This window comes from Diabrotica virgifera, chromosome 1 (assembly GCF_917563875.1).
Source record: "Diabrotica virgifera virgifera chromosome 1, PGI_DIABVI_V3a".
Classification (NCBI taxonomy): Eukaryota; Metazoa; Arthropoda; class Insecta; order Coleoptera; family Chrysomelidae; genus Diabrotica; species Diabrotica virgifera.
The window spans coordinates 315,073,278-315,096,449 of record NC_065443.1 but is presented as its reverse complement, the minus strand read 5'-3'; the positions used below and the strand labels follow the sequence as shown (position 1 = coordinate 315,096,449).

General features: G+C 34.5%; 2 protein-coding genes and 1 long non-coding RNA gene across 3 annotated transcripts in view; 1 reads left to right on the top strand and 2 right to left on the bottom strand.

Moving 5' to 3' along the window:
- LOC114340515 (vascular endothelial growth factor receptor 1-like) overlaps nt 1-13,679 on the top strand; it is a 54,368-nt gene extending 40,689 nt beyond the window's left edge. Inside the window, exons 6-7 of the mRNA XM_050641464.1 lie at nt 7,570-7,715; nt 13,647-13,679. Of these exons, the coding sequence (XP_050497421.1) occupies nt 7,570-7,715; nt 13,647-13,679 (179 nt within the window). The remainder of the gene's footprint in view (nt 1-7,569; nt 7,716-13,646) is intronic.
- Nucleotides 13,680-16,451: 2,772 nt separating this feature from the next.
- LOC126878628 (vascular endothelial growth factor receptor 1-like) overlaps nt 16,452-23,172 on the bottom strand; it is a 52,238-nt gene continuing 45,517 nt past the window's right edge. The window contains exons 9-10 of the mRNA XM_050641457.1: nt 18,202-18,326; nt 16,452-16,649 (exon numbers count right to left, since the gene is read on the bottom strand). Coding sequence (XP_050497414.1) covers nt 16,452-16,649; nt 18,202-18,326 — 323 coding nt within the window. The remainder of the gene's footprint in view (nt 16,650-18,201; nt 18,327-23,172) is intronic.
- On the bottom strand, nt 20,966-23,041 carry LOC126886398 (uncharacterized). The gene is made up of 2 exons (XR_007698596.1): nt 22,686-23,041; nt 20,966-21,130 (listed from the first exon to the last, which is right to left on the bottom strand). It is a non-coding gene; the product is annotated as an uncharacterized LOC126886398 (long non-coding RNA).

Sequence of the window (23,172 nt, the reverse complement as noted above, 5' to 3'; positions counted from 1 at the left end):
ACTCAACGACACCTTTGAAAATCTATTCGCTAAATCTTCTTCTTTTCGTAAAATTCAAAGAATTGTCGCTTATCTTTTTAGATTCATCAGTAATATTAAAAAGAAAATAAATAACTCTCCACGAGATACGGATATATTGACGCCACCCGAAATGGAGATCGCTGATCACGCGATCATCAGGTATATCCAAAGTATCTACTTTAAAAAAGAGATTCTTGAATTGAAAAATGCTAAACTCGTGACCAATAAAGCCATTCGTAAACTCAACCCCTTCCTACAACATAATGATGGGCTGATTCGTGTGGGAGGACGTCTCCGACACGCCCCCATATCGTATAATCAAAAACACCCCATTCTACTTCCTTCTAAATGTCGAGTTGTAGAACTAATCTTGACTCAAGCTCATCATAAGTTATTACATTCAGGCGCGCAAACAGTACTTTCGTATGTCAAAATGAAGTACTGGCCAATTGACGGATTAAGACAGATTAAACGCTTAATTCGTAAGTGTGTAAACTGTTTCCGATTCATGACACCCAATTCTGTTCAACAGATGGCAGATATGCATCCCGATCGTGTACTCCCCACTAGACCCTTCCAAGTCGTCTCAGTGGACTATGGGGGGTTCTTCTTAATTAAGTCCTCACATTTGAGGAAGGCACCGCTTTACAAAGCATACGTAGCCTATTTCATTTGCATGAGCACTAAATGTGTTCATATCGAACTCGTCACAGGATTAAGCGCAGAAGCCTATATTCTTACTCTGAAAAGGTTTATTGCCAGAAGATCCACGCCCAGTATTATTTGGAGCGACAATGCCACAAATTTCCATGGGGCAAAAAATGAAATGCGCGAATTCTATGATTTTTTCTTAAATCAAAATAATTCGGAACAGATTAAGGAATTCTGTACTCAAAACTCCATAACTTTCAAGATGGGTGTTCCCCGCAACCCCCATCAATTCGGCCTCCATGAGGTAGGAATAAAGAGTGTGAAGTATCACCTCTATCGAATTATAGGAAATTCCCACTTCACCTTTGAAGTGTTTAACACAGTATTATGCCAAATCGAGGCTATTCTAAATTCGAGACCCATCACTAGGATGTCGTCTGACGCCAATGACTTCGCTTTCCTATCTCCAGCTCACTTCTTAGTTCAAAGAAGTTTAACCGCGCCCCCTGAACCAAGTGTTTCAGAGATACCTGAAAATAGGTTGAATCTTTTTCAGCGTATTAGTAAAATTCAACAGCAATTTTGGAAATTGTGGAAAAAAGACTATCTTTGCCTCCTGCAGCAAAGAAATAAATGGACCGACCCTACTGACCCTGTCAAGATCGGGGATTTGGTTCTGTTGAAGGAGGATGGTACTCCTCCACTCTTATGGCCAACTGCCAGGGTAATAGATGTATTGCCTGGTAAGGATGGTCTAGTTCGTACTGTCAAGATTCACACTACTCACGGTGATTTTCTTCGTGGTATTACGAAAATCGCTGTGATTCCCCTGGAAGATTAAAATCTATCCCTAGGGGGAAAACTTATCGTTTTCCTCCATTTTATCGTTGTTACCCCTTGTGTATATAAACTCTAATTTCTTCAAACATTTCTTATCGTTGTGCACATCTTTGCCAATCCCCTCTCTTCGAGGTGATATAGGCCATCTCTCTCGCCTGTCGCCCCCGGCAATATGTACAATAAATATATTATACACGGCTCACTAAAATAATTAGTTACGCCCCTGTACTACTGATTACTTAAAATTCAAGTAGTATTTATGTAACCTTTCTGGAAACTCCAGGTTATTGTTGAGACTCGCATTTGAACCCCTCGCCGGGGCAGATCGTCAAAAGCTTCCTAACGAGAATCATCTCTAATCTATCGACGCTCCCGCTATTCGTAAAAAGGCCGCATTTTACCGGCTTTTTTTGCTATCGTTTTATACCGCTCAGATAATTCAATCTGCTCAGTATTATCGACGATGATTTATTTAGCGTATTAGTGAGTGCCTTACAAATGAACCAAATGGATTATGGAATTCAATCAGAGCTCTGATGTGACACGTCATCAAGGAATAAAACTGTAAGTACTCTACATGTATGTGAACATAACTTATTAGTCGTGATACTGTATGCATTTTGAACCATATACCTCTCGTAGCAAATATTCTTTGTGCCATTTATGCAGATAATACTTTAAATTACATATGAAAAATCGTTATCTACTCTTAACCAGCTTACCTATGGGAATATACTCTATAACCGTACAATAAGTATAGGTTACTATTGTTAAGGATACTTTACGTATTGCCTAAACAGAGAGAAAATAGTCTATTTCATTTTTGGTGGTTCCGTTAGGTGCAACCCATGTCCACTTTCTGTTAGGTTTCTTTTTGTAGAAGGTATTCATAATATACATGTTTTCTTGTTCCATAAATTCCATAAGTTTTTCATCCAAAATTTCATAATCCAATACAGGCAAAAATAAATGGAAAACTAAGGCCATCCGCACACACAGCTACAAAAAATAAACCAGTTGGTAACTTTAGTTATCAATCAGTTACTTAGTAGTCACTGCCCATGTATTTTAATAAGTGTCCGCACACAGCGCTACTAGTTAGCGGCCGGTCTATAATACGGGAGTGATCAGTCGGCAGCGGACTGGACATGCAGGTCGCTTGGGTATTAGTTTCTAGCCTTTTGTGAACACAACAACATTGTTTGATTTGCTTGTCTGGATAATGTTCAGAAGAAATGCGTTCAATGTGCTTCCCCGTTTAGGATTTTGTCCTCTTCAGGGTTTGAGGTGAATGTTTAGTGTTGGCAGCAAAAGCAAACAGTCCGAAAAACACACTGGGGCAAGCGCCGTGTCCTGGTGTTCTTGGATCCTGGGTTATGCCGGACGGTGGTGTCCAGAAGGCTAAGAAGTCAACAGAGAAGAAAGTTTGATGGATTGTTGTTGGTTCCATAGACATTTACGTGTACTGTCCGTGCTTTGCTCTCGACCAGTCTCCCTAGAAACCATTGTACAACGACAGGCGAACCTGCGTCCCTCGTCGGCGGTCAGGAGGTGGCTTTGAGCGCAGCGTGGACAGTGAGCGTTCGAGTGGAGAAAATAGTTGCGGCTATTTTCTTGGGACGAACAGGTATAATTGTGCAATGGCCTTTTGTGATATTTTAATAAAGTTTTATACGCGCAATTGGCGGAAGAGTCGTTTAATATAAAATTAGTGCAAGAAGTGGAAAACATCTGTGCCTATATAATTAACTATAAATTAATATTCCTTAATTAACTAGTTTTGATGAGAAATAAGCCACAATTTTACTAAAAATATGATTTTATTAACGTTTCGACGTCCAAATCGGATGCCGTTGTCAAAATACAAAAATGTTGTTGCTTAGTAAAAACTTCTAATAATGTTTAATCTGACTCATTTATATCGGCAATTTAAATATACATTATTATACATTTTAAAGTAGAAGACTTTAAAATGATATTGCCAATATTTATGAGTTGCGTTCCTGGGACGACTTTACTGAAAGATAGTTCATTCGATTACATGAAATCAACCGCAACTCAAGAATATCCATCACAAAAAATCATAGCATGCGATTTGTCTTTAAAAATACAACTATATGCAACGGCGACAAGAAATAATAACAACAATATCATTTTAAAGTCTTCTACTTTAAAATGTATATTAATATAATATGTGTGAATTGCCGATATAAATGAGTCAGTTTAATTAAATTATCAGAAGAATTTTTTACTAAGCAACATTTTTGTTTAATTCATCATTAATATATTTTTTGTATTTTGACAACGGCATCCGATTTGGACGTCAAAACGTTAATAAAATAATTTTTTAGTAAAATTGTGGCTTATTTCCCACCAAAAACTAGTTAATTACAAAAATTCCACAAGAAAATAGCTTCAGAACAACATATTATATAAACTTAAACACCGATTAACAAAGCTACTCAGTACAAAGTACACATCGTCGGTCCCAAGGCAAAACCATGAATGTGCAAAATTGGTAATTTTTACCTATCTACATTTTCAAGCACCTCTAAACCAGTTCTTGATAATGCCAAACCAACGAATCTGCAAGCATCATGGTTTTGGTGGGGGTAGGTGTACTGCCTTTGACGTATCTTAGTTTGTATTCGACTGTCGCAACGCGCGTATCGTGAATGTGACACTTTCATGGTTTTGGCCTTGCATTAAAAGTTCCAAGTCAGTGAATGTGGTACATTTGTTGTTTTGACATTGTAAGTGTATGGTATACTTTGTCACATTCGTGTATAGATTTTGAGTAGTGGAAAATGAATTATGGACAAAAAAATATGGTGTGCCGCGAATTTTTCATATCTACACTTAATGTAACAGATCCATTCCTAAGAATATCTGTACAAAAACGATCTTCTACTGGAACAATAGAAAAAGGCCGCCGTGGCAAACATAGTCCTGCTAATAAGTTAACTGAGGATTGTTTGCAAATGGTACGTGATCACATTTTATCATTTCCTGCAGTTGAGTCCCATTACTGTAGAGCTTCAAGTAAAAAAATTATTTGGACCCTACCCTAAACTTGTCCATAATGCACAATATGTACAAATCACAATGCAAAGAAAAAAATATTCGCTCTGTTTCAATCGAAAAATACAGACAAGTTTTTAAAAAATATAACGTGGGTTTTTTCAAGCCAAAGAAGGATAAGTGCAATATATGTTTGGCACAGAAAATATGACTGGAGAAGAAAAAGAAGCCCAAGAACAAACTTTCCAGCAACACTTGAGAAGAAAGGAATTTGCACGCAAGGCTCGCAGTGCTGATAAACTGGAACCAATAGACAATTCTACTATATTAGCATTCAATTTTGACCTTGAAGCGGTACTCACAACTCCAAAGGGATCTGCAGGACAGATATTTTACTTGCGCAAGTTAGCTGTTTATAACTTGACAGTTTATAATATTGGAAATCAAGATGGCATTTGCTATCTATGGGATGAAACCCAGGGTAAAAGGGGTTCAAATGAAATCGCTTCTTGTATCTATGAATACGTATTATCTAATACAGAAGTAACAGAAGTTAGAATGATGTCAGATGGCTGTGGTGGCCAACAAAAAATTCAAATTTTGCTGCTATGTGTATGCACCTCATTTCTGTTCATCCTAGCTTGAAAATCATAGATCATAAATTTTTCGAAAGCGGATACACTGAAATGGAATGCGATTCCATACATCCTAAAATTGAGCACAAAGCTAAGCATGTTACTGTATACATTCCTGAAGGTTAGGCGCAAGTAATACTAGATGCTTGTATGAAACCAAGCCCATTTTAAGTGAGGAGTAGAAGCTTTGATGATGTTTATGATTTTAAAGAATTTGCAGCGCAAAAATTTGAGATGAACAAAATATCATGGCGTAAGGTTTGCTGAATTCGTTATATTAAATCGGACATGACGAAGGTGTTTTACAAAATAGATTTTGAACAAGAATTTCATGAGATAAACTGCATGAAAAAATTTCGTGGTCGACCAAAAACAGCGGAGTTAAAAAATCATACGAATGTGAGTTACCCATTGCGAAGCCAAAATATCAGGATTTACAACAAATGTGTTCTGACTTAACAATCTCAAAAGTTCATCACAGTTTTTACAAGTCGCTAAAAATGAATAATAATATTAGGGATAGATTACCAGTTACCAGAACCAGATGACAGTGAAAATGCTGACTCAGATGAAAATTAAACCATTTCACTTCATACTCAAGCTCATTCAAGCATATGAATTTATTAGTTCCTTTTTGTATTTTCAGTATTTTCTAAGAAAACCTTTTTCGTTTTTATAGTTTTTATAACAAAATTGCCAATGATTTAGAAGTTTAAATTGTTTTGTTTTCTTAGATTTATAGCTCCTGAGTTTTTCCTAGTTTCCCAATGAAAATACACATGTTTATTGATATTTCAAAATAATAAAAATATTGAAAATCATTGTGTCTTTAGGTTTTCTTATTGTACTGTAAGTGATTTGAAAGAAAATTTTGCAATGCCAAATCCAAGAATGTGACATTTTGGAAGGTGGGGGCTAATAAACAGAAAAAATAATAAGCAAGTCATAAACTGTCTAAGTAGGTCCTATATCTCCCAAGAAATGAAATTATTCCGACAAAAATCTGAATTTTCACAGAGTATCAAAACCTTCAAACCCAAATATCTCCAAATCACGATTTTTCACATTCATGGTTTTGGCATTTGGCCGACGACATCAAGACCCGTTTTATTTGACTCGTTTTATTAATTTTCAGTAGCGTAGTGTGCGAGCCATATAGTTGATAACCAGTTGATAATTCTAATTACCAACTAGTTTAGTTTCTTTTTAGTAGCTGTGTGTGAGAAAGGCCTAACAGTAGTTTATACCAGTACAAAGTGGGGTCAGACAAGGTGACTCGTTAAGCCCATTGCTCTTTAATATAATAATCGACGAAATAATACAAGCAGTACGTAAAGGTGCGGTTACAGAATGGGGAACACATAAAACCAAATATTATGTTATGCAGACGACGCCGCATTAATCGCCGAAACAGAAGACGATCTCCAAAGATCAACACACATCTTCAATACAACAGCTAAGAAATACAATGTGATAATATCAGCAGAAAAAAACCAAATATATGACAACATCTAAATACCCACTATAATGTAAAATTCAAATTGATGGGAAAATAATAAAGCAGAAAGCAAGGTTTAGATATCTGGGAATAGATATAACTAGTTACGCAGATGTTGAAGAAGAAGTACGACAACAAAGCTTAAAAGCAAGTAAAGCGGCGGAATCTCTTAATGACACAATCTGGAAGAACAAACACCTAAGACAAGACACAAAAGCAAGAATCTACATATAAAGCAGCAATTAGACCTATATTGACATGCACGGCGGAGACAAGACCTGACACATCTAAAACGAGACGACTACTAAAAAGAACAGAGATGAAAATACTTCGACCAATATCAGGGAAAAGTCTGTTGGATAGGGAGAGAATCGAAAACATAAGAAGGGCATGCAATGTAGAAGACGTAAATGGATGGTTGACAAAACGGAAACGGGAGTGGGACGAACAACGAACACATTAGCAGAATGGCAGATGATAGGATAGTACGAATAGTACGAGATAGAGAATAGCACAAGTCAAGTCAGCAAATGGATGAAGCAATATTGTCAGACCAAGAAAAAATAGTGGGATAATTTAAACAATTTAGGAGGCTAATATTGGTTGGCAATTTAGGTTGCCAGACTTTTTCGCAACCTTGTATATACGTTGCCACCCTGGGAGGTAAGGGCGATAGTACTTCAGGTTCTTCACTGTTAAGCAGCTAAGGGGAGAATAAAATGTCCGTTAAGTAAATATGTTTTATTCTCCCTTAGCTCCTTAATAATGAAAAGAACCTGAAGTATTACCGCCCTTACCTCCCAGAGTGGCAGCGTATAGTAGAATCTTACGCAATATGTATAATACTCTCAATTGATTAAGATTATACTAATTTTTTATTCTGGACGAGGCACTTTTTTGCAGAAAAAATATCTTATATTCCCGCACCGAACATAGTCGATGAGAACAAAGGACATACAACAATCGGTGACACTATCAAACTGACCTGCTGTTCAGAGCATGAAACAACGGAGGTGATGTTTGAGTGGAAAACTCCCACAGGATTTAATGTAAGTAAATATGTTATTCATCATCATCAGCCCATAGTCGTCCACTGCTGAACATAGGCCTCCTCGAAAAAATTCCATTCAGATCTATCCTGCGCTGCTGCAATCCAGTTGGTACAAATCCTCTTTATGTCGTCAGTCCATCTTATGGGTGGTCTTGCCGGGTTTTGTCTATCCGCTCTCGGTCTCCATTCCAAGATTTTTCTGGTCCACCTATTATCTCTCATTCTAGCGACGTGTCCTGCCTACTTCAATGTAAGTTTGCCTATGTGGTTTATAATGTCTTCTACAACACTTCTTCTACGAATTTCTTCGTTGGTTTTTCTTAACCCTCTAACTGGCAAGATTCTAAAAATTATTCTATTTAGCTGGGTATTTCTTAAAGTTTAATATTGTATTTAGAAACCTAGAAATGCTATTAAAATTTAATTATCAATTTTTGTTTGGCTCCCAGGTAAAATCAAGTAAAGGGGTCCTCATGTGCCCCTTGCCGGTTTAAGTGAAAAATATAACGGTTGAACGTTATTGATTTGAACGGTTTTTATTCAAATAAACTTAAAAAAAACAGAACAGAGTAGGTGTGAAGTATTATTATGATGACAACTATTATAAAAACAGTTTTGGCATTAGAAGAACATAAATGAATATCACATTTGCTACACAAACATTGAATTTTCAACACTTTGCAAAATTTACATTTTTTTAATCACTCTCTTTGCTGAGCCAAAGTGAAAAGTACCTAATCAATATTGTCGACGCGAATGTCATCAATGGGATGTTTTGCTTTTTTCCAATTCGTTTCAACAGAATCCAAGTTCTTGGATTTTATCTTCGGTCATTACCGACAAATCAAACTTTTTCTTTCTTAAGTTAATATTGAATGCTATTTCAGGAAGCAAAATATACAAATAAGTGATCAAATGTTGGAAAACAATAGCAAAACAATAAACAACAATCACAACAAATTGAGATGAAAATTCACATAAACCGGCAAGGGGTCCCTGAGGAACCCTTTCTATTTTCGTTTCTAAAGCACACTGCACACTCAGAATATTTGTTTTGTAATAATTCCAATATATAGTGAAACTCGAAACTGTAATCCACTCATAAAAAAAAATGTTTCCACTAAATTCAGATTACTTTTCAGTATCAAAATTTTACTTAAAAAAAAATAACGAGAGATATTTTTGTTCTGCGTTTGCCTCAACATGTTGCACAAAACTCAATGTTATTATATGACGTAATGAATTTAGAATGCATTTGAAACGTCTCTAGAAGGACTAGAGAAGAAAATTCAAAACAGTTTACGGCTATAATAAGTTTACCTATGGTTTAAACAAATATTAAGCGAAGGGGCACTCAGGGACCTCTTACCAGTTAGAGGGTTAACGTTATGCCCAACAATGATCTTTCCATTATACGTTGCGTCACTTGTAGCTTTCGTGCAGGTGTCCTTGTTAGAGTAAGTGTCTCTGCGCCATATATGTGAGAACAGGGACTCAAAAAACTTATTTAAATGATGACACTTTTCTTCAACAAAAGAATGTGCAGTTGTTTCTTAAATAAAACAATATTTTATGAAAAAAGAGTGTGTGTACTTTGTACGCACGTAAGAAGTTATACTTCTGTTTTTATGATTTCAACGAAACAAATCTATTTTAAACATTTTAATTGTATTTTTATTTAAATATTAAACTAATTTTGATACTTAAAATGATACCAAAGATTAAAAATAACGTTAATACGTCATTTTTTATGAACTGGAGCGCCCCGCAATTAATTTTCTCCTGAGGAATCGTATAAACACTAAAAACGTTGTTTTCGACAAAAATACCCATATAGCACACAACGTCTGATGGACGTCCATATAACGTACATTTAAAGTCCAAACGTCCATGGACCAAAACTGGACGTACTATGTACGTACATTAGGCGACGTCAATTGGACGTTTGATTTCAACGTACATTGGACATCCATTTGTGGTCCATGGAGATTTTACACAAAACGATAAGAATCTTTTTGATAACGTTGTCGCTCTTCGCGCTATCGGTCGTGAAAGGTAGTTAGGCAGGTACTGTTAGGGGATTATCGCTGTTGATTGTTGTGGAATATTGAAAGAGGATTTATTTATGATAATTCACAGAATGGCAAACCCGCTTGCAATGTACAACAACCGTACTGACTCTAAAAATAATATTTTTGGAACTGCCGAACAGAGAATAAACCTCTTTTAAATGTGCATGCTTCATAGGACGCCATTATCTTTTTTTTTTTTTTTATTTTACAAAATAGTCGCATCAGCCTCGGAGGTTATTAGCGACATATACATATACATAAGGTAATTTATTTACAGATGTTAGATTTTGTTAAATACATTGATATCTTTAAGGAATTTTACCAAGTGTTCAATTTTACAATTTTCTCCTAAGATTTCACTTGTTGATCCGATGATGTGGTTGTTCTGTCTCTGCAACTGGTATTTTGGACACTCTGCAAGTACATGCTTAACACTTAGTGGGATATTACAGTTTTCACATAAAGTGGGATTAGTGTGACCAATTATGTGTCCGTGGGTAAGTCGGGTATGTCCTAGACGAAGGCGAGTAACAATGTCATGGTGAGTTCTGTTGTGAATTTGAGATTTCCACGGTTTTACAAACGTTTTCACTTCGCGAAGTTTTGAAGTTGAACTGTCCCACTGGTTTTGCCACAGATTTCTGACTTTCACTTTAATAAATGATTTTAAATCATTAAGAACTACATCTCTCACTTCACTCGCGGTTTCACTGTCCCTGGCTTGTTGGGCTGTCCGATCCGCCGCTTCATTTCCTTGGAGGCCAATGTGTGAAGGAACCCATAGGAATTGTACAATATGGTTGATTGTTTTGAATGGTAGCTAGTTCTTTTTTAATTAGGAGAGCAATTGGATGCTTCGTGTACAGTTGGTTAATGGTATGGATGGAACTGAGGGAATCGGTAATTATAAGAGCATTGGATATATTACTGGAGTTAATATGAACGAGAGATTGATAGATGGCGTATAGCTCGCCAGTATGTATACAGCTTAAGGATGGTAGTTTATACTCAAGTGTACTATTTGGAGTAATGACAGCTGCCCCAACTCCAGTAGATGTTTTAGAAGCGTCTGTATATATATGATAGGATTTAGAAAATTTTGTTAGTTTGTTGAATGTTATAGTAATAATTATTGAATGTTCAGCTCCTGGGATAATTCAGTCGATGTATCCGTGTCAGGTTCTTCATCCTCGTAGTTGTCTTTTGTGAGCTGTCTCGTAATTTTTTTGTTAAGCTTTGTACATTTCAATTTTAATGAGCGTTCGGATGTATATGAATGAATTTTGGTTATGAGTTTTTTAAATCCTAGAATGTCTACTGTATATTTATTTATAACGCTGATAACATCTTTTGTTCCATGAGCGTTCTCAAATAAATCAACTGTTTCCTCAAAAGTTAATATTTGCTTTTCGGAATTGAATAATTCTTTAATTGGTTGCATTAGCGTTTCTAATGGTATTGTTGATATTTTTGTTTTTATTCTTTTTTGTTTCTGAGTTGGCTTTGAAAATACATCGTCACTAGCTGATGTCTCAATCGGGGGTGATATTGCTTCAGATACAGTTCGTTTGGAGGATGATTTAGATGTATTTTCTTCGTTGGATACGCTAAATTCTTTTGGTGCTGGATTCTCTTTATTTTCATTAACCGAGCAAGAATTATTGCTTAGACTGGAAGATGAAGGCTGGTTAGTTATGACTATGTGAGGTGAGGGGGCTGATGAGGTGGATATATTTGGTTTAGATATCACTGGCATTGTATTATCTGTAGTTGATGTATCAAGAGGTGTTAGGTTGGTTGTAGATAATATTTTTGTTAGTGGCGTTGAATTATTTGATATGTTTGTAGAAGTGCATGTTGTTGAAGGTGTAATAGCAGTCGTTTCTGTTGAAGTTACTGTACTAGGTTCGTTTCTGTTTGAAAGTGTAGCAGTTGGGACAGCTGTTTCTGAGTGATTTACATTTACTGAGCAACTACTGGAAATATGGCCATGTTGTTTGCAAATGAAACATAAGTTGTCTAATGTCAAAAAAATTCGATTTGTAGTATCTTCATGAGTTATTAAAATGGTATCGGGAATTGGACCTGTGGGTGGAGATACGTAAATATGTCGACGGAAACTGAGTACATGTTTGTATTCAGGATTGTTGGTTCCTATTCGCAAAAATGACATTGATGAAGTTGGTTTTAGCCCTAAGAGCAGTAGTTCGTTTTCTATTACCTTATGCGGGATAGTGGGAGAAACATTGGATATTAGGAGTCTTTCACTTGGAGTAATTAGTCTACGGACTTGAATTTGTGTATTGTTTACAGTGATGAAACCTCTACTGTTTGAAAAAAATTCATCTACGACTTGTTTGGTTGAGAAATAGATACAGATACGATTGTTGGTGATTCTTGATGAAAAAATAATGTGTTTTGGACTAACTAAAGCTCCTACCGCTAGCAAGTATTCTTCTAATTTAACATCGTTGAGAGAATTAAAAACTACTGCTTGTAGCTTGGATGGATAGATTGTTTCTTTTTGTCTACTAGCTGCAGCAGAGTAAGATAAAGGTTTTTGTGATGTGGATTGCGATAATGATTCATCGCTACTATTAGTGACGTCGAATTCCATTTCTCAACACCATTTGATTTTCCTAAGTACGGACCTGTTCCGCTTCGGATTTTGGTAATTGTCTTTAAAGACAAAAAATTGGTGTCGATCAATGACTGGTGTTGTTTATTGACGGTTTTATAAAATTCTTTGGTTATGAAATACTTATTAATAGAAAAATATGTACTCACAGAAAATGTTTTTCTATACACACTTAACTAACACTATTATACTTGATGTTAACGTAGTGTATGAATACTATGATTGGTTTTTGTAAGTTAAATTTACTATTTGTCAGGATCGATCAAAAAGCATGTGTGCTTATTCGATATCAGTGCCGGACTCCCCGCCATTATCTGAATCTCGTCTTTATTAAATTATTACATACAATATAATAGGTACATCCTGTGATATATTTGTGTTTTCTGTTTATCGTGCAAGTGCAGTCGTGCATTAATGAAGTTCCTATAATAAAGTATATACAGGGTGTCCCGAAAAGATTGGTCGTAGATTATACCACAGATTCTGGGGTCAAAAATAGGATGATTGAACCTCACTTACCTATATACAATAGTGCACACAAAAAAAGTTACAGCCCTTTGAAATTACAAAATTAAAATCGATTTTTTTTCATTTTTTAACTATTTAGAATGGGAAATAAGCCACAATATTATTAAAAAATGATTTTTATTAACGTTTCGACGCCCAAATCGGGTGCCGTTGTCAAAATACAAAATACTATAGTCAATAGTATTTTGTATTTTGACAACGGCACCCGATTTGGGCGTCGAAACGTTAATAAAAATCATTTTTTAATAATATTGTGGCTTATTTCCCATTCTAAATAGTTAAAATTGTAAAAATGCCACAAGAAAATAGCTTCAGAACAACATTTTTTTTCATATATCGAAAACTTCCAGAGATTTTTTATTGAAAATGGACATGTGGCATTTTTATGGCAGCAGAAACTTAAAAAAAAAATTAGAGTGAAATTTGTGCACCCCATAAAAATTTTATGGGGGTTTTGTTCCCTTAAATCCCCCCAAACTTTTGTGTACGTTCCAATTAAATTATTATTGTGGCACCATTAGTTAAACACAATGTTTTTAAAACTTTTTTGCCTCTTAGCACTTTTTCGATAAGTCAGTATTTATCGAGATATTTTGAATATTTGTCAAATCCACCACATATTTGTATGGTTAAGTACGATTATAGAGATCTGTTAATAATCTGAAAATTTATTTATAATTTACATTTTTAGGTATATTTTGAAAAAGAAGATACATGTCGATAATAGGTGACTTATGAAAAAAAGACTAAGAGGCAAAAGTTTTAAAAACAATGTGTTTAACTTAAAGTGTCCTACAAAAATATTGCAGCAAATCGAAAGTCGGACAAAAAATTTAATTTTTATTAATAAACTATACTTTTAAACTATGCTGGGTTCATGCATCCCTTATCTTTAGAACCATTTTTCGGACAAAAGTAGTAAGTTACAAGTAATTATATTCTTACACAAAAAATGTAATTGTCTGACAAAAATTTTGGGGCAAACGAACAGAAAACTTAATTCTTTTAGGCTATCGACGAGGAGGTGTTGTCAAAAAAAAACGATTTACAGTTTTTCATTCCACATTTACACATTTCAATAATTGTGCCAGTTCTCAAATGTATGTCAATGCATCGCAAATTCCATTTGAAGAAATTTGCGATACATATTTGGATAATTTTATGGTTTTAAGTTATTTTTCGGGTGTAACTACAATGATATTCTGCTAAAAATGATGGTGTATCGCAGATTTAAAATGCGTTTATCTCGAAAACCCTTGAGTTTAAGAAGATGAAAAAAGTATACCTTTTTTAAGTAAAACTAATAGGAGAATTAAAATTTTAATGTCAAAATTATACAGAGTGAGGGATAAAAAAAATTAAACGTAATAAATGATTGCTGAAAGGCGCATGTGGCGCCCTCTGGGCAATGTATAATTTTTGGTAGGGAATTTAGTTTTCTCGACCCAAAAAACCCCCACATACCAAATTTTATGTTGTTATCTCATACCGGTCAGGAAATATTCAATAATAAATAAAAAAAAGTTTAACTTTGACACCCTGTATCTCGGTTATTATAAACTTTGTACCAAGGTAAGTTAGCTTAAATCGGCCTATTTTAGCCTCAGGAACCTGAGGTTAAGCTATGGCCCATTCTTTACCAAACACCCTGTATGTATAAAAATTACTTTTTGAAGTTATACTTCTTTACGGGCGTAATGACGGTGAAATTTTATATGGGAAAACCTAGCGACCGGGCGCATGCGCATTATAACTTTGTTCTGATTGGATGTTCAAATGACATGACAAAAATTATCCAATATGGCAGCTGTGGCACAGCTGTGGGACTGTGTTTGGTTATAATGTATGCTTGTTGCGTTTTAAAATTTGTAGGAAGAGAAACAACAAACAAAAAGTTAGTTAATGGTTATACTGCCTTTTTAAATAGTTTTCATATTATATTTTTGGACTTATTTACATAGAAGAGATGATTGTTGCATGCCAATGTGAAAGCTCATCAAACTGTGCCTAGTATGAGTGCCGCAGATCTCGCTTATTCAAAGCTAAAGAATCTTTCACTGGTAAGTGTTTTATAAATAGTTGATCAAATTTTGTTATGATATTTGAACATAGCCACTTTGCACGACGCAAGTGATTGCGAAATGTATTAGTCGTTATACGGGCTCCGATACCTACCTTGAACCTACCAAAATACATAAGTAGTATGTAATACTTTTTTTTACATAATTTGATTACCATCAAAATTTATATCAATATTCACCTAATATATTGTCTTCTTACCCTATGTTTTGTTGTATTTTTTCAATTCTAAATCATTTCAATTCAAAATCAAAATAATTTGATTTACATAAGTTAAAAATGTCAAAAGGTTAATCTGTTTAGTTAGACGATCTTCGCACATAATGACAAGCTGCCTCTGTGGTGCAGTTTTAATGCGGGTGAATCCCAATACAACGCAAATACCAGCCGCGTGGTAAGTTGGTTCGAATCCCAATAGAAACTTTTATTTTTTTATTTTTTTTTATACATTTTATGATTGTAAGTATATTTATTATATAATTTTATTTTCAGAAAATACGTATTTAGTTAAAAATTTTTCCGACAATTAATGTTCAGAAATCATTTGTGGCATTTTTAATGTGTTTGTGTGTGTTTTATTTTTTTATTATTTTAATTTTTGGCACTGTTTTAATAAAAATGTTTGAGAAGTATTAAGTATAAATTAATTTAATATTTAAATAAAATGTAAATAAAAAGTATATTAATTTCGTTTATAATCATATAATCATATAATCATATAATAGAAGTATAACTTCTTACGTGCGTACAAAGTACACACACATTCTTTTTTTTTAATTGTACCAAAACGCCCCATTATTTTTGTCCGACAAGTGATCCAATATGCATTACACATGTAAAAGAACAGTACAAAATAAAAATGACATCTGTGGTAATAAATAAAAAAATTCAAGGAAATTGACATCTTCGGCGCATCCGACTGCGCATATGCCCCGTGAAAATTGTCCGACAAGGTTACCACATGATTGTAAAAAGGTTTTATGATATATACCGTGAAAATTATCCATGTGGTAATAAATTTATTATTTTCATAAATTTGACATATTTACCGTGTCCGACGCGTCATATGCCCCAATATTTTTGTCCGACAAAATTGTTTTCGCTGTTTATATGATAAAAACCATTGATTAAAATAAAATGACCAATGTGGTTATAAATTTTTTTCTTGCATAAAATTGACAACTTCGTGACCGCTTGACAGACAAACGCCCCACTGCCATGATGCGCTAAGCTCCAAATTTGTCCGACTCCACCCAAATAACAAGTACAAAAAGTTTTAACGGTGTGGTCATAAATAATAATTTTATATGGGGGCCTAAGAACTATTATTGACTCACGGGTAAAGAACCATGGACTCAACTGTATGTGACATAATTTGATAGCAAATCTTGTGACAAGCAATACACTATCACACAGTTTAAATACACAGTAAAATACTACAAATTAACTTACTTGAAAAACCCAGCTTCACTTCTCTTGAATCTCGTATATCTTTGTAGGCAGCTTCGCATTTATATTTGCCTGCATCTTCGATTTTAGTTTCATTAAATCTAAGAGTCTGTCTTTCGTCCTCGAACACTATTCGGGGATCAGCTGGTGCGAAAAGTACGTTGTCCTAGATACATCAGTTAAAAATTATTAATAACCATGTCAACATTTACTATTATTGTTATTTACCAACTTCAAAACAACAAAAGGACTACTACAGGAATGCCTAACGTCACCAACTCTATTTTAATCTAGAATACGCACAGCTTGGAAGTCAAAATGTAGGGGTATGATGTATGGGAATACCGATAAGGGGCGATTATCTCTTTAGGTACACTGTGTTTCGCAAACGACCCTGGTGATGGCTCAAGATGAGGAAGATATCAGTTACATGGTAAGAAAGCTATAAGAGGAATATAGAAAGGTAGGCCTGGAAATAAATACAATATCGGAAGAAGTCGTCAAAAATTTGGAAACAGAAGAAACGTAGAAAGAATAGGAATGAGGAGTTTTAAAAGTTTACCTTTTATAATGTCGAAAAATGCACCAAGAGAAGAGAGAAAAATGGATTGGGACAAACAAGATCTTGTATAAGATAACTTCATAGTGTAATCGGAATAAAAACGTCAAAGATAGGACAAAAAAAATTATATACTAAAGAATAGTACCACGTATCATGATATAACATTTATTATGTCATGTTCTTGGTCATGTTCTCGAATTATTTCTGAGTCATTGGTATTCCAGGATGTGACTTTCTACCTTCCGAGTTGTAGTGTATTTTTTCACATTAGTTTCCGTTTTCGTGCCATTTTGTAATCTATCCGTTTTCGTAGACTATTCCGATAGTTCTGTGAAGTCATCCTTTACCACAGATATTATACTAGTCTCAGTAGTCTCTCGTAGATAATAGTTAAATGGAATATACTTTTTCAGCTCGAAAACTTCTAAACGGTTTAACCCATTTTCATCACTAAAGATGAGCTTGAAAGGTATTGATAAGTAGTATCTGATGTATCCAAGGTCAAATATGATATTTCTGAAGGTATTGTAGGATTTCGTGAGCATGAAAAACTACGCTCAGTTATTGGCACAATTCGTAGGTAGAAATTTTGAGTAACTGTCGCAAAACCAAAATTTTTTAAGTTAAATTTTTTAGTTTTTTGGCTATACTGAGCTGTGTGTATGACCGATCCTACCCATTTAGGCACCATTTGAAAGATGAACTCAAGCACTATTGATTTGGTGTATTAGCAGTTTTCATGAATCTATTTGATCGTAAGATACGTTTACCCAAAAAATATGCCCTGTTGTACCTACTCAGACCTATAGCTGGCTTATGAGTGGTTAAAAGTCACAAACTACACCGGTTCTGAATCGACCCCGACTTACTTTTAAAACACGGAAAAAATCTGTCATGATCAATACTATCAGGAGTAGCAGAGTCGTACTTACATTTTAGAAATTTTGTGGGTTTTGGTGAGGAGAACGAAAAACAGACCCTAAATGGGAAGTGTCGGAAAACCCACATCCTCGGACCAAAATGGAGGGTTGATAAATAAATTGGTGGGTCTTATCCTAAATTGTAAGATGGGATTTGTCCCGCTTTTCAATTAATTCAGGTTGACAGAAATGGAAACTTGGCATAAATAATATCGAGAAATAAACATTATACTTACTTTATACCAATTGATTTTGGGTTTTGGTATCCCTATGACAGAGCAGTGCATCTTAACGGGTTTAGGGAAATCTTGCATCATCTCTCCCTTCATATTTGTATCAGTAATTTTAGTAGTTACAGGATCTAAAATAAATTATAGTCAGGTATTTCATATATTTTGGAAGGAAGGCTGAAGATCACGAGGAAGATCCCCAACAAGATGGATCGATCAGATTACAGGAATATGCAAGAGACCCATGCATGACTTAAAAGAAATGACCAGAGACAGAGATCTTTGGAGACGGAAAATACACGACATCACGTCGACCACTACACTCCCTCCGGGGGTCAGGATTGAAGGAAGAGAGAGATTTGATATATTTTATTTATTTATAGGCTTTTATGACCTGGAAACCAGTTTAATGTGTAACAAAAAGTTGTCTGTGAATATTCGAAAGAAGGTCCTCAAATGTTATGTGTGGTCTATCCTATTGTATGGTTGAGAGACATGGAGGTTAAAAACCACAATGCTAAACAAATTAGAAGCATACAAATTGTGGCGCTATCAACGAATCCTAAAGATATCGTGGGTTTCACACACTTCCAATGAAGATGTTCTGTAAATGATGAATTCAGAAAGGCAAGCATCATAAAGAGGAGAAAAACAGAATACGTCGGCCATATAATTCGAGGACCTAAATAGCATCTGCTTCGCCTTATAATACAAGGAAAAGTGGAGGGAAAGAGATGGATTGGTCGAAAGAAACTTTCATGGCTGCGTAATATTAGACAATGGTGTGGCTGCACACTAGAAGAATTATTTCGCGCAGCAGCCGATAGAGAGAGATTTCAGGAAATTGTAAACATGATGACGGCCAACGCCTGAATGCAGACACGGCACCTAAAGAAAAAGATTTATTTATAAAAATAACTGATACGCATTTATTTTGCAATGTTGTATATTTCTTTCTATGTTGCCAATTAAGGAATATCAAAATCCATTTTTCAAGAAATTAGTTCAAAATGGAAACGATTTTAAAAATAAACTAACAATGAGATAAAAACTTCTTATCTGACGTATCTGTCGTATCTAATGGTATTTTTCTATTAAAACTTTAAAAATTATTTAAACGGATTCAAATTATCTTCAAAACGTTTTCGGTCCTGTCGGACTATTATCAGTGAAATATCTTGAGATTAGTTGAAAGTAGCCGCATATCTAGGTATAATAACTTTTAGTTTACATGATCTTCTTTATGGACCTATCCGTGCTGTGTTGACGAATATCATGGCAATTTTCATCTTATCTATAGCGCGGAAAAGCTGCACAGATGTTATGTTAAACCAAATTTTGAAGTTCTTTAACCAGGATGTTCTTCAACTCCTGGACCTCGCTTTCTCAAAATATCTTTCCTTGCAGGATGGCTTGTAGGAGGGTATATCTGGATTCACTTCGCAAAATGTGTTCGAAGTATTCTAATTTTCGAGATTTGATGGCGGTCAGTCCCTCTCGGTTCTTGATCACTATTCTGAGGAGCTCTTTATTTGTGGCTAGGTCAGTTTACGAGAGAGAGAGAGAGAGAGAGAGAGAGAGAGAGAGAGAGAGAGAGAGAGAGAGAGAGAAAGAGAGAAGTAGTGTTCCTTCCAGAAGGACCCTAGCTTTTCCGATGTGAGCTCCTCTCTTTTGGTTGTTGGTTCATTCTTTCTCGGAGGATTAAAGGTATGTCGAGGGTTCAAACAGGAGTTTGGTTGACGTAGTTGGTTGCTTGGTAAATGCTGGTAATCAGCAAAAAAAAATTGAGATAATACAGTTTACCATCAACCAAAAAGTAGTAAACTTGTGCCAAAATACACGTACCTTTAAGAAATAAAAGCTAGAATAGAAAAAGCAAGGGCAGCGTTTATCCAAATGTCAAAGCTGTTAAAATTACACAATTTGAATTTAGAACTGAAACTCAGACTCCTCCGATGTTATATTCTCCATCTTATTATATGGAGTAGATTAGAGTCTTACCCAGTAAGCACAAGTACGTACATAAGACATACTAAGTACGTACTGATGGGACATAAAGTACGTACAATGTACGTACTTTGCTGTACGAAGTACGTACTTAATACGTACATAAGACGTACATTTTCCAAATTATGGTACGTACCTAGTACGTACTGAAGGTACGTACCTAATACGTACTGACGGTACGTACCTAGTACGTACTGACGGTACGTACCTAGTACGTACTGACGGTACGTACCTAGTACGTACTGACGGTACGTACCTAGTACGTACTGAAGGTACGTACCTAGTAGATACATATTGAAGGTATGTACGTAGTACATACTATACAGTGATGAGCGCACTAATAACCGACAAAATAACGCAAAAGATGGAAAACATATTAAGTTGTGAGATAAAAAGAGATTAATCTAGTGAAGGTGTTAAATTTAGCGGTAGTAACTTGTAGATTGACATTATATTGATTGTTTCCCATCTTTAGACGTATCAGACGATTTTGAGAAATGCCACTGTCACAGTGACAGTTTTAGTTGACATACTCCTCTGATACGTCTAAAGGTGGGAAACAATCAATATAATATCAATTTATATGTTACTATCGCTAATTTTAACAACTCTACTAGTTTTATTTCTTTTTATCTCACAATTTAATATGTTTTCCATCTGTTGTGCTATGTTGCCAGTTATTAGCGTGCTCATCACTGTATATACATAATATTATGTACATACTATACACACTTATGATGATTTATGTAAATAAAAGTAAATATAGCTGAATATATCTTTATTATTTAAAAAATAAATAAATTCAATTTTTATTCTGATTCCTTTTCCTTGAAAGTTTTTAAGCGATCCCCGGCTCTCCTCAACCATCGTCCAATTTCTTGCTCCGCCACCTTCTTATCACTACATTTTTGACTTTTTATTGCAGCTTCTATAAAGAAAGAATATCAAATTATAAAACTGGATACTTTTGATAAAGAATATTTTATCACAACCATCATCAACTGAAACATTAATTAACCCATGGAAATACACCCATATAAATAAATAATACTGCTAAATGTATGGCTGCCTTGTGTGTCTCCGAAAATCAATTCATTTTTGCAACTGCTCTAAATATTTAGAAATTTAGAAGTGGGTTGTTTTTTACAATAATTTAAAAAAATCTGTTTTAAGACTGATGTCCCTCTAGTACGATTAAATGCTTTATTTTAAGCCCAATAAATTATAGTTAACTGTATAGTACATATCTTTGTTACATAATGCATTTAATTACAGTCAAATGTAGTTTAAATACAGTCAAATTTATGCAGTGCGCAAATGAAAATTATTCTTGTCAGGAAAACAAATCCTATTAGTGTAAACCCCTTCAATGTCACATTTACTGCAAGACATGTAACCAGAATGACCTTTAGTACATGTAATGTATGCTTTAGCAGGAGCATCACAAATAAAACCTTTAATTTTAATAAAATAAGTTCTACTTTCATATTTCATACCATTATTAATTATTATTTCTATGGCATCTTCTACAAATTTTTCTAAAAATAAATTAGAATCTTTGGGTTTCTCATAACCGTGATATATACCAACTATATCAACTGGCCCCTGTTTCGGATATAAACTGCATAAAATTGGATACACTTGACTGGATGAACTTTTTGAAAGTGGAAGACCATCTATATTAATTAAAATTTCTACAGTATCAAGACACTCTTCTCCAGAATACTGAGACAGTAGTTTTTGCAAACAATTTCTCAATCCAAAATGAATATAGTGACCTGAGTTTATTGGTTGTAGAATAGTTTTCCTTGGAGTGTGTAACACGAGTTCTAGCATCTCGGGGTAATTCAGGATGATATGGTTTTAAAATATTTAACAGGTCATTAATAGCCACATGTGTAATATTATGTTTACAGCACCATTCTTATAAGCTACTGGTAAGACTTTTATGTAGTATCCTCCCTAGTATCACTAATACATTTTTCATCTTCTAATAATATATTCTCATATTCAAAACAGAGTGTGTCTGAAAGAGAGTGTGGTAATGGATGATGTTCTAAATTTTCAAAAACATCCATTGAATTATCATTAGTGTCTGTCATATCCATAGTTTTATTATCTAAACTAGTATTTCACTTTTCACTGAAATATTAAAACTAGATATTTTTTGCACATTCATTTGCTTAAATCGTTTCAATTGCTTTGTAGCATTTTTGTAATGTTTACTATTTGATGACATGTCTAAAATTTAAAATAGATACCTAAATGATGAATTAATAATTGTTAAAATTACCTTTTTATTCACCAATATGAAAAAAAATTCATATTTGAAGTACAAAAACAAGCAAAACTTATGACTCTTAAAGTTTGCCAAATGGTTTTGTTTTAAATATACTTATTTTTTATTTAATTTTATTTATCTAACTTCCTCGCCCACAAAATACATTTTTCAGTATTACTATAATAAGTTAAAAAACACTCACCTCAATAATCTTAAGATAACAGGAAACCACACTAAGCTCCAACACCAAAAATAAGTAAAAAAAATCTAAATGAAACTGTCTTGCAATGAATTATCACATCAAAACTGTACTCGAGGTGGAAGGAAAGTTCCTGTTCCTAACCAAATAAATTAGGTTAGGTTAACATAACCTGACATAATAAATATGCCTTAGCTCTTCTTTCTCATGGTACATACTTGGACGTGATAGTACGTACTTAGTACGTACTCTTCTGTACGTACTGGTATGTACCCCAGTGTACGTACTTAAAACGTACATTTTACATCATGTACGTACAGTACCAAAATTGTACGTACTCAAAACGTACTGTGCTGTTTGGGTAGACTCTAACGGAAGCAACAACGAAGAGACTGGAAGCGTTCGAAATGTGGACATATAGAAGAATTCTTAAGATATCATATATGGACAAAATATCAAATGCCAAAATACTCCAAAACCTTAACAAAGA